The sequence below is a fragment of the Eriocheir sinensis genome, chromosome 38 (assembly GCF_024679095.1).
Source record: "Eriocheir sinensis breed Jianghai 21 chromosome 38, ASM2467909v1, whole genome shotgun sequence".
NCBI lineage: Eukaryota > Metazoa > Arthropoda > Malacostraca > Decapoda > Varunidae > Eriocheir > Eriocheir sinensis.
The window spans coordinates 4,718,566-4,744,110 of NC_066546.1; the positions used below are offsets into that span (position 1 = coordinate 4,718,566).

Genomic DNA, 25,545 nt, shown 5'->3' on the forward strand with positions numbered 1-25,545 from the left:
AAATATAATTCGCCTGCGCCACTAACAGGCTGGGGTCGTCGAAGAGACCGCTCCAAGAAGCCCTAGCAGCAGCACAGGCAGCACCCTGAAACAAATCTCTCTCTCTCTCTCTCTCCTCTCTCTCTCTCTCTCTCTCTCTCTCTCTCTCTCTCTCTCTCTCTCTCTCTCTCTCTCTCTCTCTCTCTCTCTCTCTCTCTCTCTCTCTCTCTCTCTCTCTCTCTCTCTCTCTCTCTCTCTCTCTCTCTCTCTCTCTCTCTCTCTCTCTCTCTCTCTCTCTCTCTCTCTCTCTCTCTCTCTCTCTCTCTCTCTCCTCTCTTTCCTCTCTCTCTCTCTCTCTCTCTCTTCTCTCTCTCTCTCTCTCTCTCTCTCTCCTCTCTCTCTCTGCTCTCTCTCTGCTGCTCTTCAGTTACTGATGGCGTTGGCCTCGTTCTCGCTCGTCATGTGTGTGTAGTTCTTGCTGCTCATCGTTGTGCCGTCCGTCCAGAAGAGCCCATCGCCAGGGATACCTGGGGAACACGGAGAAACACTTGTAAATGTGCCGCACATCAACCCGAGCATCAGTGAATTCTGCCAAGAGGAACACCGGAGGGCAGCACAAGCCGAGCACCAAGATAAGGGCCAGCGTCAGTATAAAAGATATTCGCCCGCGCCACCACCGAACTAGAGGAGACCATTATAGTGACCATAGACTGCCAGCGCGATGGCTCTGCTCAAATATATATATATATATATATATATATATATATATATATATATATATATATATATATATATATATATATATATATATATATATATATATATATATATATATATATATATATATATATATATATATATATATATATATATATATATATATATATATATATATATATATATATATATATATATATATATATATATATATATATATATATATATATATATATATATATATATATATATATATATATATATATATATATATATATATATATATATATATATATATATATATATATATATATACATAAACACACGAATACAAAGACGTGATTTCGTTTCATAACTAATTATCTCGAAATTACTTTTAGCTTTACTTCATAATATAATTTCACAGTTGCTGGTAATACAACTGTCTCCAAACCTCTATTCATGAAACCCATCATATCACGCTCGTAATATGACCATTGATATACGAATATTATTTTATCCTCTCAGCATTTTCTTTCATAATAATGCAGTATAGTCAACAACCTCTTTATAACAGCAGTGTATATATCTCCAAGGCCGTCCATCCTTCAACAGCTGCCCTCGGCATCACAAGAGGCAGGGCAGCACAATACTCACTATAGCAACAGTTTCCCTCGGCATCACAAGAGGCAGGGCAGCACAATACTCACTATAGCAACAGCTGCCCTCGGCATCACAAGAGGCAGGGCAGCACAATACTCACTATAGAGGCCGATCCACAGCGTGTTTTCCTCCGGCATGTGTGTCCGGAAAAAGGTGTCCTCGGCGTCAGTGTCCAGCACAACCATCTTTGCTTTCACAGACTCACAGATGTCCTTGGCGACATCCCAGCCCACCGCGTCTGTGGCCTCCGTGTTGAAATAGTAACACGACCCCTCGAACTCCTCCCACCCCGGCAGACACGACCCTGGGAGAGCGGGGAAGTTTATTTTTTTTTTTTACAGCAAAGGGGGGCAGCTCAAGGGCAAAAACAAAAGAAACAACAAAAAGCCAGCCAGGCGCTGCTCCGACAAAAGAAAACAGAAAGAGAAGCCAAAAGAGAGGCCAAATCCGGGTGGAGAGGTGTCTCGATACTCTTCTCTTGTAAGAGTTCAAGTCGTAGGCAGGGGGATATACAGACGAAGGAAGGCAGTTCCAGAGTTTACCAGCGAAGGGATAAAAGAATGAAGATGCTGGTTAATTCTTGCATAAGGGATTGGATACAATAAGAATGACCAAGAGCAGTGTTCAGCGGGGTCGCGGGAGGGGGGGAAGCATGCAGTTAGCAAGTTCAGAAGGACTGTCAGCATGGAAATATCGATAGAAGATAGAAAGAGATGCAACACTGCGGGGGATTTAAGAGATGGAAGACTGTCAGTAGGAGAAGGGGAGTTGATGAGACGAAGAGCCTTTAACTCCACTTTCTCTAGAAGAGCTGTGTGTGTGTGTGTGTGTGTGTGTGTGTGTGTGGAGCTCCCTCCCTGGACTAACAGGTTTGTTTGCGGGTCGTTGTCCACTCGCCCAGGCCAAGCAGGTAACCGTGCTTAAGATTTGATGCAAAACACTAGGAATTCGGTGTTGTGCTCAGGGTGTGACGCTTTTTACCTTTTACAGAAAAGGTGGCAATTCATGGGCAAAAAAGGTAACAAAAAAGGCCCACATTGGCGCTGCTCTCGCAAATAGTGTTCAGAGGAAGATTCCGAAATCAGGAGGCCAGAATCATTTGTACTGGTCTGGATACTCTTCCCGAAAGAGTTCAAGGCCTAGGCAGGAAGAAATGCAGACGAAGGAAAGCTGTTCCAGAGTTACAAGCGAAAGGGATAAAGAACGAAAATGCTCGTCAACTCTTGCATAAGGGATTTGGACAGTAAAGGGATGAGCAAGAGTAAAAACTCTTATGAAGCGGGGCGGCAGAAAGTTACAGAGACAACAATGGGCAGGAATTTAAGTTGTGACGCTATAGTGATTAATTAAGAATCCTGCTGAGAACTAAGTTACATTAAGCAACCAAGTTAGCTAACACGCTCTACTGACCTGCTCAGATACATATCGTCTACTCACCCACGGGCTTCTCACACAGGGAGTGGAACTCATTAGTGATCTTCTCCACCATCCACAAGCCACTCGGGTCGTCGTTGTTCACCACTGCTGCGCCGAAGCCGTTCAGCGATCTGCAGACCACGGGCAGGTAAGTCCAGGTGAGAGAGAGAGAGAGAGAGAGAGAGAGAGAGAGAGAGAGAGAGAGAGAGAGAGAGAGAGAGAGAGAGAGAGAGAGAGAGAGAGAGAGAGAGAGAGAGAGAGAGAGATATATGACCTGCACTTATTGCTCTCTTCCAAGTGGAGTGCGGGTCTGGATGAAGAGAGAACCTCCGCTATAGTGGCGCTGGACATCGAGGGCGCGTTTGATTGTGTGTGGCACGCGGCCCTAGTATCAAAGCTCCGCGCCGCTGGGATAGGCGGGCCCTTCCTGCAGCTCCTTGGGAACTACCTAAATCACAGACACCTCAGAGTTGTGATTAATGGGCAGTCATCGGACAGACAGCCCATCGCAGCAGGTGTCCCTCAAGGAAGCTGCCTTGGCCCTCTGCTTTGGAATGTGTACATAAACGAATTACTCCATCTCATCCCTACTGCTACGGCGTATACGGATGACATCACACTGTTCCAAAGCTACGGGCCGGGGGAGGAGGCGACCACAGCGGAGCAGATGAACACATCATTCAGCCGCATCGCAGCTTGGGGAGCGAAGTGGCAAGTTAAGTTTGCCACTCATAAGACGCAGCTCCTCTTTATCACGATAAAAAACTCGGTCCTGCCCCTGACGTTCGACGGGACGCCCTTGAGCCAACAAGAGGAAATGGAGGTCCTGGGGGTCACATACGACAGCAAGATGACCTTCAGGACACATATAGAACGGCTCGCCAGGGAGCCCTCAGGGAAGCTGGCTTCCCTAAGAAGAACGTCGTGGCTCCTCGACGGCAGGGGGCTCGAGGTGCTGTATAAGTCACAAATCCGCTCCTCCCTTGAGTACGCGTGCCTCGCGTGGGGCGGGGCGGCACACAGGCACCTCGCCCACCTGAACAGGGTGCAGGTTCATGCGGAGCGGCTGATAAGGTGAAGCAGCACAACTGCAGCCGTTGCAACACAGGCGAGGTGTGGCAGGCCTGACGGTTGACTTCAAAGTGCAGCAACTGAGGCAGCCTCACCTCCAGGAACTGTACCAACAGCTCCGCAGGAACCTGGTCACCACTAGGGCCGTACCATCTGCCCCGAACAGCTGCTTCAGCCCCGCAGCAGGACACAGCACCACCAGCGACAGTTCCTGAACACCTACGTCGGCTTGTGGAACACGCTCCTTGCCTCGCAGCAGAACCTTGAGGGCGTGACTCTGCAAGGCTTCAAGGAGTGTGTACACCAGTGGCTATTGGCAGGTCGACGGGGGGGAAAGGACACAAGGCAGGCCTTAAGATAGGCAGTTGTAATGAAGCTGTCTTTGGCCTATAGTGATATGTGAACTTAATTGATTATGTAGCACCCCCTTATTGTGTAACGGTGTAAATAAAATAAAAGAGAGAGAGAGAGAGAGAGAGAGAGAGAGAAACATCACGACAACTGCCCCACACACTCACAGGTCGGGCTGGCCCTCCTGCCAGTAGGTTTTGTTGCTGCCGGAGCCGTCCACCCAGGTAAACTCACCGGGGTGATTCTGCGGAGAGCAAGGAACCATTATTCTTTGTTACTGTATCGCATTTTTGTTATTATTGGTATTATTATTATGCTACTGCCACTATACTACTACTATTACTACTCCGCCACTCGGCGAGGGTAGAAAATTGTCAGCGTGCATCGCTGGGACTCGAACCTAGGTCCTCAGGCCCACCACGGACACTCGTTGACCATTCGACCACCGCCTCCCCTACTACTACAACTACTACTACTATTACTACTACTACTACTATTACTACTACTACTACTACTACTACTACTACTAGTCCTACTACTACTACTACTACTACTACTATTACTACTAATACTACTATTACTACTACTACTACTACTACTACTATTTCAGATATCAACTAATTATTTTTAGTATTGCAAGACGTATCAATTCAGTTATTTTGTAACTCTTATACGTAAAAAAATAACCTAGATATTCAGGGTACACGAATATTTTATTAAAAGAAACTTATAAAAAGGCACTGCGAAACTATTAAAAAAGAGGAAAAAGCAAGCATATTAAAAAAAGCAAATGGGCAAAGACATTTAATAAGAATAAAAAATCACATCTCTCTCTCTCTCTCTCTCTCTCTCTCTATATATATATATATATATATATATATATATATATATATATATATATATATATATATATATATATATATATATATATATATATATATATATATAGGCGATGGCTGAGTGGGCACGGTGACGGCGCCGCGTCCAAGACGACGTGGGTTGCGCCCCGCCCGATGCCGCACGCCGGGATTTTTCAGTTACCGTCAAGTGGCCTAAGATTACTCACAGGCTGGTAAGAAGACCACCTGTCAATCCGGACTCTAGAATATCTCTTTAAAAGAGAGGGTAAAGAATGAGCTCCGGGGAGCCAATGTAAACACTTGCCAGCGACACAACAGTCTGGGGCTGACCATCAGGCCCTACCAAGAAAGCCTACCGGGGCCAGCGAAAAACGTATGTATATATATATATATATATATATATATATATATATATATATATATATATATATATATATATATATATATATATATATATATATATATATATATATATATATATATATATAAATATATATATACACACACACACACACACACACACACACCAGTGGTGGGCGCGGTACCAAAAGTTTGGGGTTGCGTTACGCGGTACTGCGGTACCTCAGCATGCACAGTGCGTTCCGCGGTACTCCGGTAATTTTCCCGCCCCCCCTGGTGCTTTCCGCGGTACTGCGGTACTGCGGTACCTGGTTTCTAAGGCAGCACTTAAAAAGAGAAAAAAATAGCTCTGCGACACCAATTACAAAAAATACCTATATGTAAAAAAAATAAAAAAAAAATAAACGCCACGTGAGATTAGGTGGAAACTATCCAGTAGGAAAGATGTGCCCGGAATAAGTAACATAATAATGCTGTAGATAACAATAACATATACAGGTAATTATTTAATAGATTATTTCCTAGGAGCAAGATTTTCACCGACCTGCCAGTAGTGAAGTTGAGCCCGGACTTAGAACGTGTAACGTTCTAAGTCCGTCTACGTTAGCACGGCACACGTTAGTAACGTGTCTCTCTCCCCCTTCTTTCTCTGTCGCCAGTTATAGCGAGATAATCGGCGCGCACGCAACTAAAGATTAATTGATTTAACGTACTATGGGAGTTATGAGGTGTTGATTAATTTTAGAAGCAAGTATGGTTCCTCCTTGAAAAGCATAGGTGAAAAAATCCTGGTTCCAACCTCCCTCCGATGAAAAATCACATCCTTTTAATTAACAATAGGTACCTATCCTTTTCAGTGAAAGTGCCTCCCCTCTTTCCCACGGTGTCTGTGCGTATGTCCGACTGTCTGTCTGTCTGTCTGTCTGGTGGGTCAGGTGCCCCCCCTGCCCCCGGCCCCCTCAAACAGTGGTATTGTTTATTTTTATTTACATATTTATTTATTCATTAATTATTATCATCACTATTTTTCTTTAAAGTGTTTGCCGGTACCGCGAAAAGTACCGCAGGAAATTTGAACGCGGTACCGGTACTCCGGTACTTTCAGCAGTCCTCTGCGGTACTGCGGTACCGGTTTGGTAGTGCGGTAGTACCGCAGTACCGCAAAAAGTACCGCAAGTGCCCAGCACTGTCACACACACACATACACACACACATTATATATATATATATATATATATATATACATATATAGATATATAGATAGATATATAGATATATAGATAGATAGATAGATAGATAGATAGATAGATAGATAGATATATATATAGATATATATATATATATATATATATATATATATATATATATATATATATATATATATATATATATATATATATATATATATATATATATATATATGAACTATAATTATGATTCCAGGCTGGAGGCCGCAGAACGCTTACCCTCAGACCTAGCTATCATTTCCGATTGGGACAAGAAGAACTTGGTGTCCTTTAACGCCTCAAAAACTCAATTTATCCACATGTCAACTCAAGATAATCTTCCAATCACCTATCCCCTATTCTTCGATAACACTCAGCTGTCACCTTCTACACTAAACATCCTCGATCTGTCCTTAACTCAAAATCTCAACTGGAAACCTCACATCTCCTCTTTTATTAAATCAGCTTCCTCGAGGTTGGGCGTTCTGTATCGTCTCCGCCTGTTCTTTTCCCCCGCACAGATGCTATCCTTATACAAGGACCTCGTCCTTGTATAAGGACAGATTAGCTAAGGCTCTTCGTCTCATCAACTCCCCTCCTATACTAGCAGTCTTCACCGTCTAAACTCTGCCGCCATGTTGCACCTCATCCTATCTTTTATTGACCCTTTTCACGCTGACTGCTTTCTGAGTTTGCTAACTGCATGCCTCTCCCCTCCCGCGGCCGCGCTGCACTCGACTTTCTACTCTAGCTCATGCCTATACTGTTCAAATCCCTGATGCAAGAGCTAACCAGCATCTTCATTCAGTTATCCCTTGCACTGGTAAACTCTAAAATAATCTCCTTAGTCTGTATCTCCTTCTGCCTACGACTTGAACGCTTTCAAGAGGAGAGTATCGAGACACCTCTCCTCCTGAAATTGACCTCTTTTGGTACTCCTTTAAACTCTTTTTATAGGGGCAGTGTTTTGCGGGCTTTTTTTTTCTCATTATTATATTATTTTGCCTTGAGTTGCTTTCTTTACACACACACACACACACACACACACACATACGGACCGGTAGCTCAGGGGTAGAGCGTCTGGCTCACAACCAGAAGGACCGGGGTTCGATTCCCCGGCCGGGTGAAGATAAGTTGGGTTTATCTTCTTTCACGTGTAGCCCCTGTTCACCTAGCAGTGAGTAGGTACGCGACGTCACGCAAGGAGTTGTGACCTCGTTGTCAAGGTGTGTTGTGTGTGAATGGTCTCAGTCCTACCCAAAGATCGGTACTATGAGCTCTGTGCTCTTCCGTAGGGGAACGGCTGGCTGTCTCAAGAGAGACCCGCAGCAGACCAAGAGGGGAATTACACACACACACAACCGTCATCACCACCACCACAACCATCACTATCACTACCATCACAACCCATCAACCACCGAGCTTTGCAGCCACTACCACCACCAGCCATCATCACCACTCCTCAACCACCACCACCAGCCATCATCATCACTCCTCAACCACCACCACCCATCATCACCACTCCTCAACCACCACCATCACCACTACCACCACCAGCCATCATCACCACTCCTCAACCACCACCACCCCAGCCATCATCATCACTCCTCAACCACCACCACCACCAGCCATCATCATCACTCCTCAACCACCACCACCCATCATCACCACTCCTCAACCACCACCATCACCACTACCACCACCACCCATCATCACCACTCCTCAACCACCACCATCACCACTACCACCACCAGCCATCATCACCACTCCTCAACCACCACCATCACCACTACCACCACCACCCATCATCACCACTCTTCAACCACCACCATCACCACTACCACCACCACCCATCATCACCACTCCTCAACCACCACCATCACCACTACCACCACCACCCATCATCACCACTCCTCAACCACCACCATCACCACTACCACCACCACCCATCATCACCTCTCCTCAACCACCACCACCAGCCATCATCATCACTCCTCAACCACCACCACCCATCATCACCACTCCTCAACCACCACCACCACCACTACCACCACCAGCCATCATCACCACTCCTCAACCACCACCACCACTACCACCACCACCACCCATCATAACCCCACCTCAACCCCCACCACCACAACCACCACCACCACCCATCATCACCACTCAACCACCACCACCACCACCACCACCACCAGCCATCATCACCACTCCTCAACCACCACCACCACTACCACCACCACCAGCCATCATCACCACTCCTCAACCACCACCACCACTACCACCACCACCAGCCATCATCACCACTCCTCAACCACCACCACCACTACCACCACCACCAGCCATCATCACCACTCCTCAACCACCACCACCACCACTACCACCACCAGCCATCATCACCACTCCTCCACCACCACCACCACCACCACCACCCATCATCACCACTCCTCAACCACCACCACCACTACCACCACCACCAGCCATCATCACCACTCCTCAACCACCACCACCACTACCACCACCAGCCATCATCACCACTCCTCAACCACCACCACCACCACCACCACCACCAGCCATCATCACCACTCCTCAACCACCACCACCACCACCACCACCACCACCAGCCATCATCACCACTCCTCAACCACCACCACCACCACTACCACCACCAGCCATCATCACCACTCCTCAACCACCACCACCACCACTACCACCACCAGCCATCATCACCACTCCTCAACCACCCCCACCACCACTACCACCACCAGCCCTCAACACCACTCCTCCACCACGACCACCACCAGCCATCATCACCACTCCTCAACCACCACCACCACCAGCCATCATCACCACTCCTCAACCACCACCACCACTACCACCACCAGCCATCATCACCACTCCTCAACCACCACCACCACCAGCCATCATCACCACTCCTCAACCACCACCACCACCAGCCATCATCACCACTCCTCAACCACCACCACCACCAGCCATCATCACCACTCCTCAACCACCACCACCACTACCACCACCAGCCATCATCACCACTCCTCAACCACCACCACCACTACCACCACCAGCCATCATCACCACTCCTCAACCGCCACCACCACCAGCCATCATCACCACTCCTCAACCGCCACCACCACCACCACTACCACCACCAGCCATCATCACCACTCCTCAACCACCACCAACACTACCACCACCAGCCATCATCACCACTCCTCAACCACCACCACCACTACCACCACCAGCCATCATCACCACTCCTCAACCACCACCACCACCACTACCACCACCAGCCATCATCACCACTCCTCAACCACCACCACCACTACCACCACCAGCCATCATCACCACTCCTCAACCGCCACCACCACCAGCCATCATCACCACTCCTCAACCGCCGCCACCACCACCACTACCACCACAAGCCATCATCACCACTCCTCAACCACCACCAACACTACCACCACCAGCCATCATCACCACTCCTCAACCGCCACCACCACCAGCCATCATCACCACTCCTCAACCACCACCACCACCACCAGCCATCATCACCACTCCTCAACCACCACCACCACTACCACCACCAGCCATCATCACCACTCCTCAACCACCACCACCACTACCACCACCAGCCATCATCACCACCTCAACCCCAACCACCACCAGCCATCATCACCACTCCTCAACCTCCACCACCACCACTACCACCACAAGCCATCATCACCACCTCAACCACCACAATCACCACCACAGCCAACAACACCACCTCAACCACCACCACTACCACCACCAGCCATCATCACCACTCCTCAACCACCACCAACACTACCACCACCAGCCATCATCACCACTCCTCAACCACCACCACCACTACCACCACCAGCCATCATCACCACTCCTCAACCACCACCAACACTACCACCACCAGCCATCATCACCACTCCTCAACCACCACCACCACTACCACCACCAGCCATCATCACCACCTCAACCACCACCACCACCACCACCAGCCATCATCACCACCTCAACCACCACCACCACTACCACCACCAGCCATCATCACCACTCCTCAACCACCACCACCACCACCACCCCCCATCACCACACCTCAACCACCACCACCACTACCACCACCAGCCATCATCACCACTCCTCAACCACCACCACCACCACCACCAGCCATCATCACCACTCCTCAACCACCACCACCACTACCACCAGCCATCATCACCACTCCTCAACCACCACCACCACTACCACCACCAGCCATCATCACCACTCCTCAACCACCACCACCACTACCACCACCAGCCATCATCACCACTCCTCAACCACCACCACCACTACCACCAGCCATCGTCACCACTCCTCAACCACCACCACCACTACCACCACCAGCCATCATCACCAATCCTCAACCGCCACCACCACCAGCCATCATCACCACTCCTCAACCACCACCACCACCAGCCATCATCACCACTCCTCAACCACCACCACCACCAGCCATCATCACCACTCCTCAACCACCACCACCACCAGCCATCATCACCACTCCTCAACCACCACCACCACCACCAGCCATCATCACCACTCCTCAACCACCACCACCACCACCAGCCATCATCACCACTCCTCAACCACCACCACCACCAGACGCCACCAGCACCACTCCACAACCACCACCACCCCCAGCCATCATCACCACTCCTCAACCGCCACCACCACCAGCCATCATCACCAATCCTCAACCGCCACCACCACCAGCCATCATCACCACTCCTCAACCACCACCACCACCACCAGCCATCATCACCACTCCTCAACCACCACCACCACCAGCCATCATCACCACTCCTCAACCACCACCACCACCAGCCATCATCACCACTCCTCAACCACCACCACCACCACCAGCCATCATCACCACTCCTCAACCACCACCACCACCACCAGCCATCATCACCACTCCTCAACCACCACCACCACCACCAGCCGTCATCACCACTCATCAACCACCACCACCACCAGCCATCATCACCACTCCTCAACTACCACCACTACCACCACCACCACCACCAGCCATCATCACCACTCCTCAACCACCACCATCACCACTACCACCACCAGCCATCATCACCACTCCTCAACCACCACCTCCTCACAAACCGTCCTCTCACTCCCCTTTGTACCCAATCCAGACACTGCCCCGCCACTCACCTCCTCCGTGTACCCAATCCAGACAATGCCCCGCCACTCACCTCCTCCGTGTACCCAATCCAGACACTGCCCCGCCACTCACCTCCTCCGTGTACCCAATCCAGACACTGCCCCGCCACTCACCTCCTCCGTGTACCCAATCCAGACACTGCCCCGCCACTCACCTCCTCCGTGTACCCAATCCAGACACTGCCCCGCCACTCACCTCCTCCGTGTACCCAATCCAGACAATGCCCCGCCACTCACCTCCTCCTGTACCCAATCCAGACAATGCCCCACACTCACCTCCTCCGTGTACCCAATCCAGACAATGCCCCGACAATTACCTCCTCCGTGTACCCAATCCAGACACTGCCCCGCCACTCACCTCCTCCGTGTACCCAATCCAGACAATGCCCCGCCACTCACCTCCTCCGTGTACCCAATCCAGACAATGCCCCGCCACTCACCTCCTCCGTGTACCCAATCCAGACAATGCCCAGCCACTCACCTCCTCCGTGTACCCAATCCAGACAATGCCCCGCCACTCACCTCCTCCGTGTACCCAATCCAGACACTGCCCCGCCGCTCACCTCCTCCGTGTACCCAATCCAGACACTGCCCCGCCACTCACCTCCTCCGTGTACCCAATCCAGTCAATGCCCCGCCACTCACCTCCTCCGTGTACCCAATCCAGACAATGCCCCGCCACTCACCTCCTCCGTGTACCCAATCCAGACACTGCCCCGCCACTCACCTCCTCCGTGTACCCAATCCAGACACTGCCCCGCCACTCACCTCCTCCGTGTACCCAATCCAGACCTTGTCTCGCTCCTCCAGGGCCAGGTCGTGCGCCAGCATCTGCTCGGCGTCACTTTCTACGCTCACCAAGTGGCCTCCTTCGATGACGCATTCTATCTCGGCGTCATGCCACGAGTTGCTCTGCGTCGATTTCTGGGGTGGAGGGAGGGGCATGAGGGGGAGGTAGAAGATGAGGCAAGGAAGGGGTGCGGGAGTGAGAAAGGGAGGATGTAAATAGCATGAGAAAGGGAATGACGGAAAGGGAAGAAGAAGGTGTTAGAGAAAGAAAGGTGAAGGTAGAGGGAGGGAGTAGCATGAGGGAGAGTGAGAGAAGAGAATGTTTGTTGAGGGAGAGCCAGGAAGGAGTGTGGGAGTGAGAAAGGAATGAACAGCATGAGAAAAGGAGTTACAGAGAAAAAAAGATAAAGGTGTCAGTGAGAAAGGAGAGGTGAAGTGGGAGGGAAGGCAAGGCGTGGCAGGAGGGAGGGTGGTTGGAAGAGGGAGATGGGATGGGGAGGGAAGGTGAACGGAAGGGTCTGGTGCCATGACAGACGGAAGCAGACTCGGTGCACAATAAAATGTATGTGATAATGTGAGGGAGGTAGAGGAGGGAAGGAAGGAGGGATATTTGAAGATAAGAGAATAAAAGATGGACGGATTTAAGGTTTACGAAAGAGATACGGGGGATGAAAAGAGCGAGAGTTGGAATTGAAGATAAGAGGAGAAAAGAGTGAGGACTTTAAGGTATACAAGAAAGATGTGGGGGATAGGAGGAGGGAAGGGTAGTCGGGGATGACGAGAGCGATGTGAATGATTGACGAATGGAAGGTTAGTCAGTGAGGATGATAGGAAGGAAGGAACTGTTTAATTCAAGGTGCGGCCACGCGCGTCCTTCAACCTACACACTTGAAACAGCTAGTTATTTGTCGTCAATGTGTCGGCAACAGACGTAATACCAAATGGTCGTCCACACGTGTCTCTAGATATGAACGTCATATCGGAGAGTGAGGACGCCTTGCTGGCAGCTGCCGCAACTGTGGCAGTACTATGTGGCCGTCACAGAAGGCGACGTGCTGATTCTGATTCAGAGAAACAACACATCACGCACAAGATATTGGCCTCTTGCCTGATGCTGATCGTGATGGTGACGGGCAACTTTGAACCTCTGTTGAGTACGGTGACCCTCACGACGCTAAAGACGGCACGGACGGGAGCGAGGCAACATCGCTGTGACATTGCAGCCGCTGTGTGTGTCTCTGCTCGGCAACCTGCGCCTCGTCCACACCACAGCAACGACACAGCAGCACGAACATGTTCGAAACTTTGTGTTGGTTACAAGTTAACACTCGTTGCCTTCCTCGCCGCACCCGTGTTGCCAACGCATGTTTCCGACACGTGTGGCTCAATTAAGGAAAGACCTGGAGGTACTAAGTGAGGAAGGGAGGGACATAGGCTGAATAGAACGAATGTGAGGAAAAAAAAGTGAAGGAGTTGACAGAGAAAATGCGACTGGAAAAAGGATGTATGTGTAACGTGTGTGTGTGTGTGTGTGTGTGTTTTACCACATGTGTATATGTGTACAGTAGCTTGATAATCTCTCTCTCTCTCTCTCTCTCTCTCTCTCTCTCTCTCACACACACACACACACACACAAGCGCACGCACACACACCTTGTAGCAGCGGTCAGACGCATCCTCCCAGCCGGTGGTGTAGTCACAAGCCATTGGAATTTCTGAGAAGTAAAAACCCACGGTAAGACACATTTACCGTTATTTTCTTTCTGACTCACTCACGGGATTCGAAACGGCTTCAAAAAGAGGCTTCGTATCACCTCTGAATTCAAACACCGTGACAACTTTATTTCTTTACTCCTATTTACTACAACTTTTTAGTTCTTAAATCACCTCTCGAGATGCTGGGATGTATTTTCAATATGGGGAGACACATTTACCCTCCCTCTCCCCACCCCCTTCCTTCCTTCCCAAACTCTTCCTCCTTTTGCTTGCCTCCATTTGTGAGAGTGAAAAGCTGCCTGGGTGACTTGCGCCGCACAGAGCCCCCCTCCCGCCAGCCTGTCCTCCTCCTCCTCCTCTCTTTTATACTCCCTAAAGCCAGTCAACCAGCCTCCCGCTCCTTCCCTTCCACTGCATCCCTCTCAGCATCCCTTTCACTCCCTCCCAACGACCTATCTTTCTGTTACCCTTCCACCATCAGCCTCCCCGTCCCTTCGCTCCTTCACCCCAACCTTTCTTTTAATCTCCTTTCCTCGACTCCCTTCCTATCCCCTATCATTATATTTTGTCTTTATCTCTCTGCATCCCTCTCAGCATCCCTTTCACTCCCTCCTAACGACCTATCTTTCTGTTACCCTTCCACCCTCAGCCTCCCCGTCCCTTCGCTCCTTCACCCCAACCTTTCTTTTAATCTCCTTTCCTCGACTCCCTTCCTATCCCCTCTCATTATATTTTGTCTTTATCTCTCTGCATCCCTCTCAGCATCCCTTTCACTCCCTCCCAACGACCCATCCTTCCTCCTCTCTTTCTCCTTTCCCCCATCAGTCTCCCTCCCTCCCTTCTCTCCTGTGTTTCCCTCTTCATTCTTCCCTCCAACCTTCCTTTTTATCTCCTTTCCTCGACTTCCCTTCCATCCCCTCTCATTAAATTTTGTCCTCCTCTGTCTTTCTTACTCATTAGCTTCTCTCTTCCTTCTCTCCAACAACCATCAAGAATCCATATATTTTGTATTTTCCTCCCCCATGCCTTCACCAGCCATTCTGTATCCCTCTCTTTCCATATTTTTTTTCTCCTGTTCTGCCTTCCACTATCTTTCTCAATCCTGCTATACCTGCATTTTTCTTTTTCTATAGCTATCATCCTGTCCTGCCTTTCCCTAACCTTTCCTCAATCGTTCTGTTCCTGCATTACTCTTTTTCTATACCTCTCATCCTGTCCTGCCTTTCCCTAACCTTTCCTCAATCGTTCTGTTGCTACATTACTCTTTTTCTATACCTCTCATCCTGTCCTCCCTTTCCCTAACCTTTCCTCAATCGTTCTGTTCCTGCATTACTCTTTTTCTATACCTCTCATCCTGTCCTGCCTTTCCCTAACCTTTCCTCAATCGTTCTGTTCCTGCATTACTCTTTTTCTATACCTCTCATCCTGTTCTGCCTTCCTGCATTCTTCCTCAATCGTTCTGTAGCTGTATCCTTCTCTTCCAGTACATTTTCCCTCCTCCTCCCTCACACCAACCTTCCTCACTCATTCTATGCCTGTACTCCTCTCTTCCAATGCATTTCCTCCTGTCCTCCCTTCAACCATCCTTAATGGCTCTCCTCCCCATCTATGCCCTAGGAATAGCCATAAAGGGTCGTCGATACTCACGGATATTTCTGTGGCAGATGAACTTGAGCATTTGGCTGCACTCCTGCATGATTAGCTTGGAGTCGGAAGTAAAGGCGGCACACTCCCCTGACCCTGCCTCGTCCCACGGCCTGTATCACCCACGCCGAGGCACGCCCAGCCACGCCAAATAGAACAATGCAAGAAATATATCAGAAAGTGATAAGATCTCGTGGGAATGAATAAGTTATTTCAGGGAGTAGTTTAAACTTAAGATGGGGACGCAAGTATGATAAAAAAGATTAGAAAGATTGAATAGCGATTAGGTGTTAGATGAAGATTATGCTGAGTTAGGAAGAGATTTGAGGGGGATGAAAGCATTGATTAGAAAGATTGAATAGCGATTAGGTGTTAGATGAAGACTATGATGTGTTAGGAAGAGATTTGAGGGGGATGAAAGCATTGATTAGAAAGATTGAATAGTGATTAGGTGTTAGATGAAGACTATGATGTGTTAGGAAGAGATTTGAGGGGATGAAAGCATTGATTAGAAAGACTGAATAGTGATTATGTGTTAGATGAAGACTATGATGTGTTAGGAAGAGATTTGAGGGGATGAAAGCATTGATTAGAAAGATTGAATAGTGATTAGGTGTTAGATGAAGACTATGATGTGTTAGGAAGAGATTTGAGGGGATGAAAGCATTGATTAGAAAGATTGAATAGTGATTATGTGTTAGATGAAGACTATGATGTGTTAGGAAGAGATTTGAGGGGATGAAAGCATTGATTAGAAAGATTGAATAGTGATTAGGTGTTAGGTGAAGAGTATGCTGAGTTAGGAAGAGATTTGAGGGGATGAAAGCATTGATTAGAAAGATTGAATAGTGATTAGGTGTTAGGTGAAGAGTATGCTGAGTTAGGAAGAGATTTGAGGGGATGAAAGCATTGATTAGAAAGATTGAATAGTGATTATGTGTTAGATGAAGACTATGATGTGTTAGGAAGAGATTTGAGGGGATGAAAGCATTGATTAGAAAGATTGAATAGTGATTATGTGTTAGATGAAGACTATGCTGAGTTAGGAAGAGATTTGAGGGGATGAAAGCATTGATTAGAAAGGTTTGAAAACTAGAGCTGAATGTAAGACACCGGCAATAATGTCTTCACAATAGCAATCGGAACTTAATATGTGGGATCTTGGTACTAAGTGAAAGGAGTCAAATTCCCTCACCAAAATCTATTCATTTTTTTCTCATTCACAGGATCATGAAGCAAAAAAAAAAGATCAGTGTCATGCACTGATGAAAAGAATCTTAAAACAAATTTAAAGCAATCAGACCCTCCTTTGTGAGTCGTTCCCAGAAAGCCCTTCTCGCAAACTCATAAAAAACGATGAATAAGTAGAGGATCCTAACTTATAGAAATAATAATACAAGAGGTTCTCAAACCAGTTAAAAGAAGCTCCACACCACCAAATCCTCCCAGATGGTCACGCTCACAATAATAAACTCACGAAGAAACAATGAATAAGTAGAGGAACCTAGCTTGTAGAAATAATAATACAAGAGGTTCTCAAACCAGTTATAAGAAGTTCCACACCACCAAGTCTTCTCAGATGGTCACACTCACAATAATAAAGGTAGTTTTGGTGTAAACCCGCAAACTTTCTCGCCAAAAACTTTAACTGAATGTACAGGACCTAGAAAGCAAACACTAGGGTTCAAACTCTTTGAATGTACAGGACCTAGAAAGCAAATACTAGGGATCAAACTCTTTGAATGTACAGGACCTAGAAAGCAAATACTAGGGTTCAAACTCTTTGAATGTACAGGACCTAGAAAGCAAATACTAGGGTTCAAACTCTTTGAATGTACAGGACCTAGAAAGCAAATACTAGGGTTCAAACTCTTTGAATGTACAGGACTTAGAAAGCAAATACTAGGGTTCAAACTCTTTGAATGTACAGGACCTAGAAAGCAAATACTAGGGTTCAAACTCTTTGAATGTACAGGACCTAGAAAGCAAATACTAGGGTTCAAACTCTTTGAATGTACAGGACCTAGAAAGCAAATACTATGGTTCAAACTCTTTGAATGTACAGGACCTAGAAAGCAAATACTAGGGATCAAACTCTTTGAATGTACAGGACCTAGAAAGCAAATACTAGGGTTCAAACTCTTTGAATGTACAGGACCTAGAAAGCAAACACTAGGGTTCAAACTCTTTGAATGTACAGGACCTAGAAAGCAAACACTAGGGTTCAAACTCTTTGAATGTACAGGACTTAGAAAGCAAATACTAGGGATCAAACTCTTTGAATGTACAGGACCTAGAAAGCAAATACTAGGGTTCAAACTCTTTGAATGTACAGGACCTAGAAAGCAAATACTAGGGTTCAAACTCTTTGAATGTACAGGACTTAGAAAGCAAACACTAGGGTTCAAACTCTTTGAATGTACAGGACCTAGAAAGCAAACACTAGGGTTCAAACTCTTTGAATGTACAGGACCTAGAAAGCAAACACTAGGGTTCAAACTCTTTGAATGTACAGGACTTAGAAAGCAAATACTAGGGTTCAAACTCTTTGAATGTACAGGACTTAGAAAGCAAACACTAGGGTTCAAACTCTTTGAATGTACAGGACCTAGAAAGCAAATACTAGGGTTCAAACTCTTTGAATGTACAGGACTTAGAAAGCAAACACTAGGGTTCAAACTCTTTTCCCTCCACTCACAGTATCGCATTTTCCACTGGTTTGTCGGTCTCCACCCACTTCCACTCGCCGCCAACGTTCTTAGCGCCCACCCACATGTAGGCGGCCTGTCCCTCGGTATCCGTAGCGGCCACGAGCTGCCCGAGCCAGTCCTGAGGTGACAGGCAGAGTGTGGAGGGATAGCTGACACACACACACACACACACACACACACACACACACACAGACATATCATATTCCTCGCAAGCATCTTAACCCCGTTACATAAAAATAACAACACACACACACACACACTCACCCTCAGCCCAGCAGAGTCGATGTAGGCCAGGTCGCCGCCGCGCGCCTGGCAGTAGATGCGGGCGTCCTCGAAGGTCCTGTCGCGGCCGTAGCTGTGCACGCGGTAACACTGGTCCGTGCCCCCGCGAGACACCCACCCCTCGGGGCACCGCGCCACCATGAGGCCCAACGCTGGGGATACAGACAAGTAATGATGCATAACGGGATACTAGGATACACGGAGGTACACTAGGATACACGGGGGTACACTAGGATACACGGGGGTACACTAGGATACACAGGGGTACACTAGGATACACGGGGGTACACTAGGATACACAGGGGTACACTAGGATACACGGGGGTACACTAGGATACACAGGAGTACACTAGGATACACGGGGGTACGCTAGGATACACAGGAGTACACTAGGATACACGGGGGTACGCTAGGATACACAGGGGTACACTAGGATACACGGGGGTACACTAGGATACACAGGAGTACACTAGGATACACGGGGGTACACTAGGATACACAGGGGTACACTAGGATACACAGGGGTACACTAGGATACACAGGGGTACACTAGGATACACGGGGGTACACTAGGATACACAGAGGTACACTAGGATACACAGAGGTACACTAGAATACACGGGGTGCACACAGGAGTACACCACTAGGATACACATGAGTACACTAGGATACACGGGGGTACACTAGGATACACGGGGATACACTAGATACACAGGGCACACTAGGATACACACGGGGTACACTAGGATACAGGGCACACTAGGATACACAGGGGTACACTAGGATACACAGGATACACAGGGTACACTAGGATACACTGGGGTACACTAGGATACACAGGGGTACACTAGGATACACATGGGTACACTAGGATACACAGGGTACAGTAGGATACACGGGGGTACACTAGGATACACGAGGATACACTAGGATACACAGGGGTACACTAGGATACACAGGGTACACGAGGACACAGGGCACACTAGGATACACGGGGCACACTAGGATACACGGGGGTACACTAGGATACACAGGAGTACACTAGGATACACGGGGGTACGCTAGGATACACAGGAGTACACTAGGATACACGGGGGTACACTAGGATACACGGGGGTACACTAGGATACACAGGGGTACACTAGGATACACAGGGGTACACTAGGATACACAGGGGTACGCTAGGATACACGGGGGTACACTAGGATACATGGGGTACAGCAGAATACACGGGGGTACACTAGGATACACAGGAGTACACTAGGATACACGGGGGTACACTAGGATACACAGGGGTATACTAGGATACACAGGGGTATACTAGGATACACGGGGGTACACTAGGATACACAGGAGTACACTAGGATACACAGGGGTACACTAGGATACACAGGACACAGGTACACTAGGACACACAGGGCACACTACGATACACAGGAGTACACTAGGATACACAGGGGTACACTAGGATACACAGGGGTACACTAGGATACACAGGGTACACTAGTATACACATGGGTACACTAGGATACACAGGGTACAGTAGGATACACAAGGCTACACTAGGATACACTAGGATACACATGGGTACACTAGGATACACAGGGGTACACTAGAATACACAGGGGTACACTAGGATATACGGGGGTACACTAGGATACACAGTGTACACTAGTATACACGGGTACACTAGAATACACGGGGGTACACTAGGATACATAGGGTACACTAGGATACACAAGGCTACACTAGGATACACAGGGTACACTAGGATACACTGGGGTACACTAGGATACACAGGGGTACACTAGGATACACATGGGTACACTAGGATACACAGGGGTACACTAGGATACACAGGGTACACTAGGATACACATGGGTACACTAGGATACACAGGGTACAGTAGGATACACGGGGGTACACTAGGATACACGGGGATACACTAGGATACACAGGGTACACTAGGATACATATGGGTAAACTAGGATACACAGGGTACACTAGGATACACGGGGGTACACTAGGATACACAGGGTACACTAGGATACACAGGGGTACACTAGGATACACAGGGGTACACTAGGATACACAGGGTACACTAGGATACACATGGGTACACTAGGATACACAGGGTACAGTAGGATACACAGGGGTACTCTAGTATACACAGGGGTACACTAGGATACACAGGGGTACACTAGTATACACGGGGGTACACTAGGATACACAGGGGTACACTAGAATACACGGGGGTACACTAGGATACACGGGGGTACACTAGGATACACAGGGTGCACTAGGATACACATGGGTACACTAGGATACACAGGGTACAGTAGGATACACTGGGGTATATTAGGATACACAGGGTACACTAGGATACACAGGGGTACACTAGAATACACAGGGGTACACTAGGATACACAGGGTACAGTAGGATACACATGGGTACACTAGGATACACAGGGTTCACTAGGATACACAGAGGTACACTAGAATACACGGGGGTACACTAGAATACACGAGGGTACACTAGAATACACGGGGGTACACTAGGATACACAGAGGTACACTAGGATACACAGAGGTACACTAGAATACACGGGGGTACACTAGAATACACAGGGGTACTCTAGGATACACAGGGGTACACTAGGATACACAGGGGTACACTAGGATACACAGGGGTACACTAGGATACACAGGGGTACTCTAGTATACACAGGGGTACACTAGGATACACAGGGGTACACTAGGATACACAGGGGTACACTAGGATACACAGGGGTACTCTAGGATACACAGGGGTACTCTAGTATACACAGGGGTACACTAGGATACACAGGGGTACTCTAGTATACACAGGGGTACACTAGGATACACAGGGGTACACTAGGATACACAGGGGTACACTAGGATACACAGGGGTACACTAGGATACACAGGGATACTCTAGTATACACAGGGGTACACTAGGATACACAGGGGTACATTAGGATACATAGGGGAACACTAGGATACACAGGGGTACTCTAGGCTCCCCAGGGGTACACTAGGACACACAGGGCACACTAGGATACACAGGGCACACTATGATACACAGGGGCACTAGGATACACAGGATACACTAGGGCACACACAGGGCACACCAGGACACACAGGGCACACTAGGATACACAGGGGTACACTAGGATACACAGGGGTACACTAGGGTACACAGGGGTACACTTGGATACACAGGGGTACACTAGGCGACATAGGAGTACACTAGGATACACAGGGGTACACTAGGATACACAGGGGTACACTAGGATACACAGGGGTACACTAGGTTACACAGGGGTACACTAGGATACACAGGGGTACACTAGGGTACACTGGGGTACACTTGGATACACAGGGGTACACTAGGCGACATAGGAGTACACTAGGATACACAGGGGTACACTAGGATACACAGGGGTACACTAGGATACACAGGGGTACACTAGGATACACAGGGGTACACTAGGATACACAGGGTAGAGTAGGATACACAGGGATACACTAGGATGCCCAGGGGTACACTAGGATACACAGGGGTACACTAGGATACACAGGGGTACACTAGGATACACAGGGGTACACTAGGATACACAGGGGCACACTAGGATACACAGGGATACACTAGGATGCCCAGGGGTACACTAGGATACACAGGGGTACACTAGGATACACAGGGGTACACTAGGATACACAGGGGTACACTAGGATACACAGGGGTACACTAGGATACACAGCGGTACACTAGGATACACAGGGGTACACTAGGATACACAGCGGTACACTAGGATACACAGGGGTACACTAGGATACACAGCGGTACACTAGGATACACAGGAGTACACTAGGATACACAGGGGCACACTAGGATACAGGGGTACACTAGGACACACAGGGGCACACTAGGATACACAAGGGAACACTAGGATACACAGGGGCACACTAGGATACACAGGGGCACACTAGGATACACAAGGGCACACTAGGACACACAGGGGCACACTAGGATACACAAGGGCACACTAGGATACACAGGGGCACACTAGGATACACAGGAGTACATTTGGATACACAGGGACACAGTAAGACACACCGGAGTAAGCTCGGATACAGAGGGATACACTAGGATACACGGGGGTACACTAGGATACACAGGGGTACACTAGGATACACAGGGGTACAATAGGAGACACAAGGGTACACTAGGATACACAAAGACACCCTTGGATACATAGGAATATAATAAGATACACAGGGGTACTCTAGGATACACAGGGGTACACTATCATACACAGTTACACTCTTGGATCCACAATGAGACATCAAGATACATAAGTGGTCACTAGGTAAAGGTAAAATTATGGGCATACTTGTGAAAAAGTTTAAGTCGTAGGAAGGAGGAAATACACAAGAAGGAAGGTTGTTTCAGAGTTTAGCAGTGTAAAGGATGAAACAGTGAAAATGCTGATTATCTCTTGCATAAGGGGTTTTGATAGTATAGGGATGAGCTGGTGTAGAAAGTCGAGTGCAACGGGGCCGCGGGATAGGGGGGATGGGGGTGAGGCATGCAGTTAGCAAGTTCAGAGGAGCAGTCAGCATGAAAATATCGATAGAAGAATGAAAGAGATGCAACGTGGCGACGAAATTAAAGAGGCAGAAGACTGTCAGTATGAGGAGAGGAGCTGATGAGACGAATAGCCTTAGACTCCACTCTTTCCAAGAGAGCTGTTTGAGTGGAGCCCCTCCCACACATGAGATGCATACTCCATACAAGGGCGGACAATACCCCTGCATATGGATAGCATCTGGGAGGAGGAAAAGAGCTGGCGGAGACGGTACAGAACGCCCAACATCAAGAGTGCTGATTTAGTAAGAGAGGAGATATGGAGTTTCCAGTTCAGGTTTTGAGTTAAGGATAGACCGAGGGTGTTTAGTGTAGAAAAAGGTGACAGCTGGGTGCTGTCAAAGAATAGGGGATAGGTGTTTGGAAAATTGTGTCGAGTTGATAGGTGGAGAAATTGAGTTTTTAGACGTTGAAGCACACCAAGTTCTTCTTGCTCCAATTGGAAATGATAATAAGGTCTGAGGTTAAGTATTCTGCAACCCCCAACTGGAATGATGTAGTTCCTGTTGGGTAGACCTTCTATCAAAAGAAGTTGAGTAATGCAGAGTAGAGTCATCAGCTTAAGAGTGGATAGGACAGTTAATTTTGGAAAGAGGATCATCAACGAAAAACAGAAAGAGAATGGGAGATAGGACAGAGCCCTGTGGGACACCACTGTTGATAGGTTTAAGGGAAGAACAGTGTCCGTCTACAACAGCAGAGATAGATCGGCCAGAAAGGAAACTGGAGATAAAAGTACAGAGAGGATAGAATCCGTAGGAGGGTAGTCCGGAAAGCAAAGATTTGTGCCAGACCTTATCAAAGGCTTTTAATATGTTTAGCGCAACAGCAAGAGAGGAATGAGCACGGCAGCAGTTGATGGCGTTGCGTACGTAGACGCAACATCCAGCTTTGGAATGAAATTTAGGACAGCATAACATTCAGAAACTCAGACACTAATTAAGGAGATAAATAAACAATCCGAAAAGGCAGCAGCCCTCTTGTCTTTTGTGTTCTCACTTCTCCTCTCAGTGCACGCGTCCTCAGCCCCCGCCTGGCCACACTGTTCTCAGTAGGGTCGTGTTCGTGAGCGTTTCGGCGCCGAAGCTCACATATTTGACAAAGCTTTCGTGGGAGTTTTGAGCATTTCCATGGGTAGTTTTATGTGACCATTCTGTACCATAAACCTAACGAAACACTCATTAGAACTTGATTGATGTCCTTATTGGGCTTTACAAATAGATGGTGTGAAAAGCGGAAGTGACTGAGAATACCGAGCCTAGTCTTTCCCGCCGGCCCCAGCTCGCCACCGTGCAGGAAGCCACGACAGCATCCTGCATAAAGTAGCTTCGAGCCTTGAGGGAGCCCCGCCACTCACCAGCAGGACTCAGTAACAGCAGCAGGAAGATCTGTGTCTCCATGGCAGCTTTGTCCTCGCCACCGACACACGTGTACACACTCTCCCTCTCGCTTCCTCTCCTCCCTCCTGTCTGTCTCTTTCTCGCCTAGACGTCGAAGATAAGTGTCTTTCTCACTGCGTTCTCCTCCTCGCCGTCCCCAGAGCCAACTGAGTTCGATGTGGAAAGATTGGTCTATGGGCTCTCTGAGCTCTAATCTCTGACAATTGACACACTCCCACTTTTCTCCTCCCCCTACACATCCCACTCCTCCATATATGCAAGGCGAGAATGACATTGAGGGTTAGGCATAACGTAATCATTTTAAGATAAAAATAACGTCTCTCTCTCTCTCTCTCTCTCTCTCTCTCTCTCTCTCTCTCTCTCTCTCTCTCTCTCTCTCTCTCTCTCTTGCTCTCTCTCTCTCTCTCTCTCTCTCTCTCTCTCTCTCTCTCTCTCTCTCTCTCTCTCTCTCTCTCTCTCTCTC

General features: G+C 48.2%; 1 protein-coding gene across 1 annotated transcript; it reads right to left on the reverse strand.

Annotated features, from left to right (window-relative positions):
• Positions 1-402: 402 nt before the first annotated feature.
• LOC127008795 (C-type mannose receptor 2-like) lies at positions 403-25,285 on the reverse strand. The gene is made up of 10 exons (XM_050881195.1): positions 25,040-25,285; positions 18,996-19,165; positions 18,719-18,849; positions 16,024-16,133; positions 14,314-14,375; positions 12,641-12,796; positions 4,344-4,420; positions 2,776-2,885; positions 1,439-1,642; positions 403-506 (listed from the first exon to the last, which is right to left on the reverse strand). Exons 1-10 carry the CDS (start codon positions 25,080-25,082, stop codon positions 403-405), a joined length of 1,167 nt encoding a protein of 388 aa, XP_050737152.1. The 5' UTR covers positions 25,083-25,285.
• Positions 25,286-25,545: the final 260 nt, after the last annotated feature.

Excerpts from the sequence above, each read along its gene's own strand:
- LOC127008795 (XM_050881195.1), bottom strand. The coding sequence starts at position 25,082 with ATGGAGACACAGATCTTCCTGCTGCTGTTACTGAGTCCTGCTG. Across the intron at positions 14,376-16,023 it reads CATCTGCCACAGAAATATCC|AAATTCCAATGGCTTGTGAC; the intron begins GTGAGTATCGAC and ends TTTACTTCTCAG. Across the intron at positions 507-1,438 it reads GCTGTGGATCGGCCTCTATA|GTATCCCTGGCGATGGGCTC; the intron begins GTGAGTATTGTG and ends CGTGTTCCCCAG.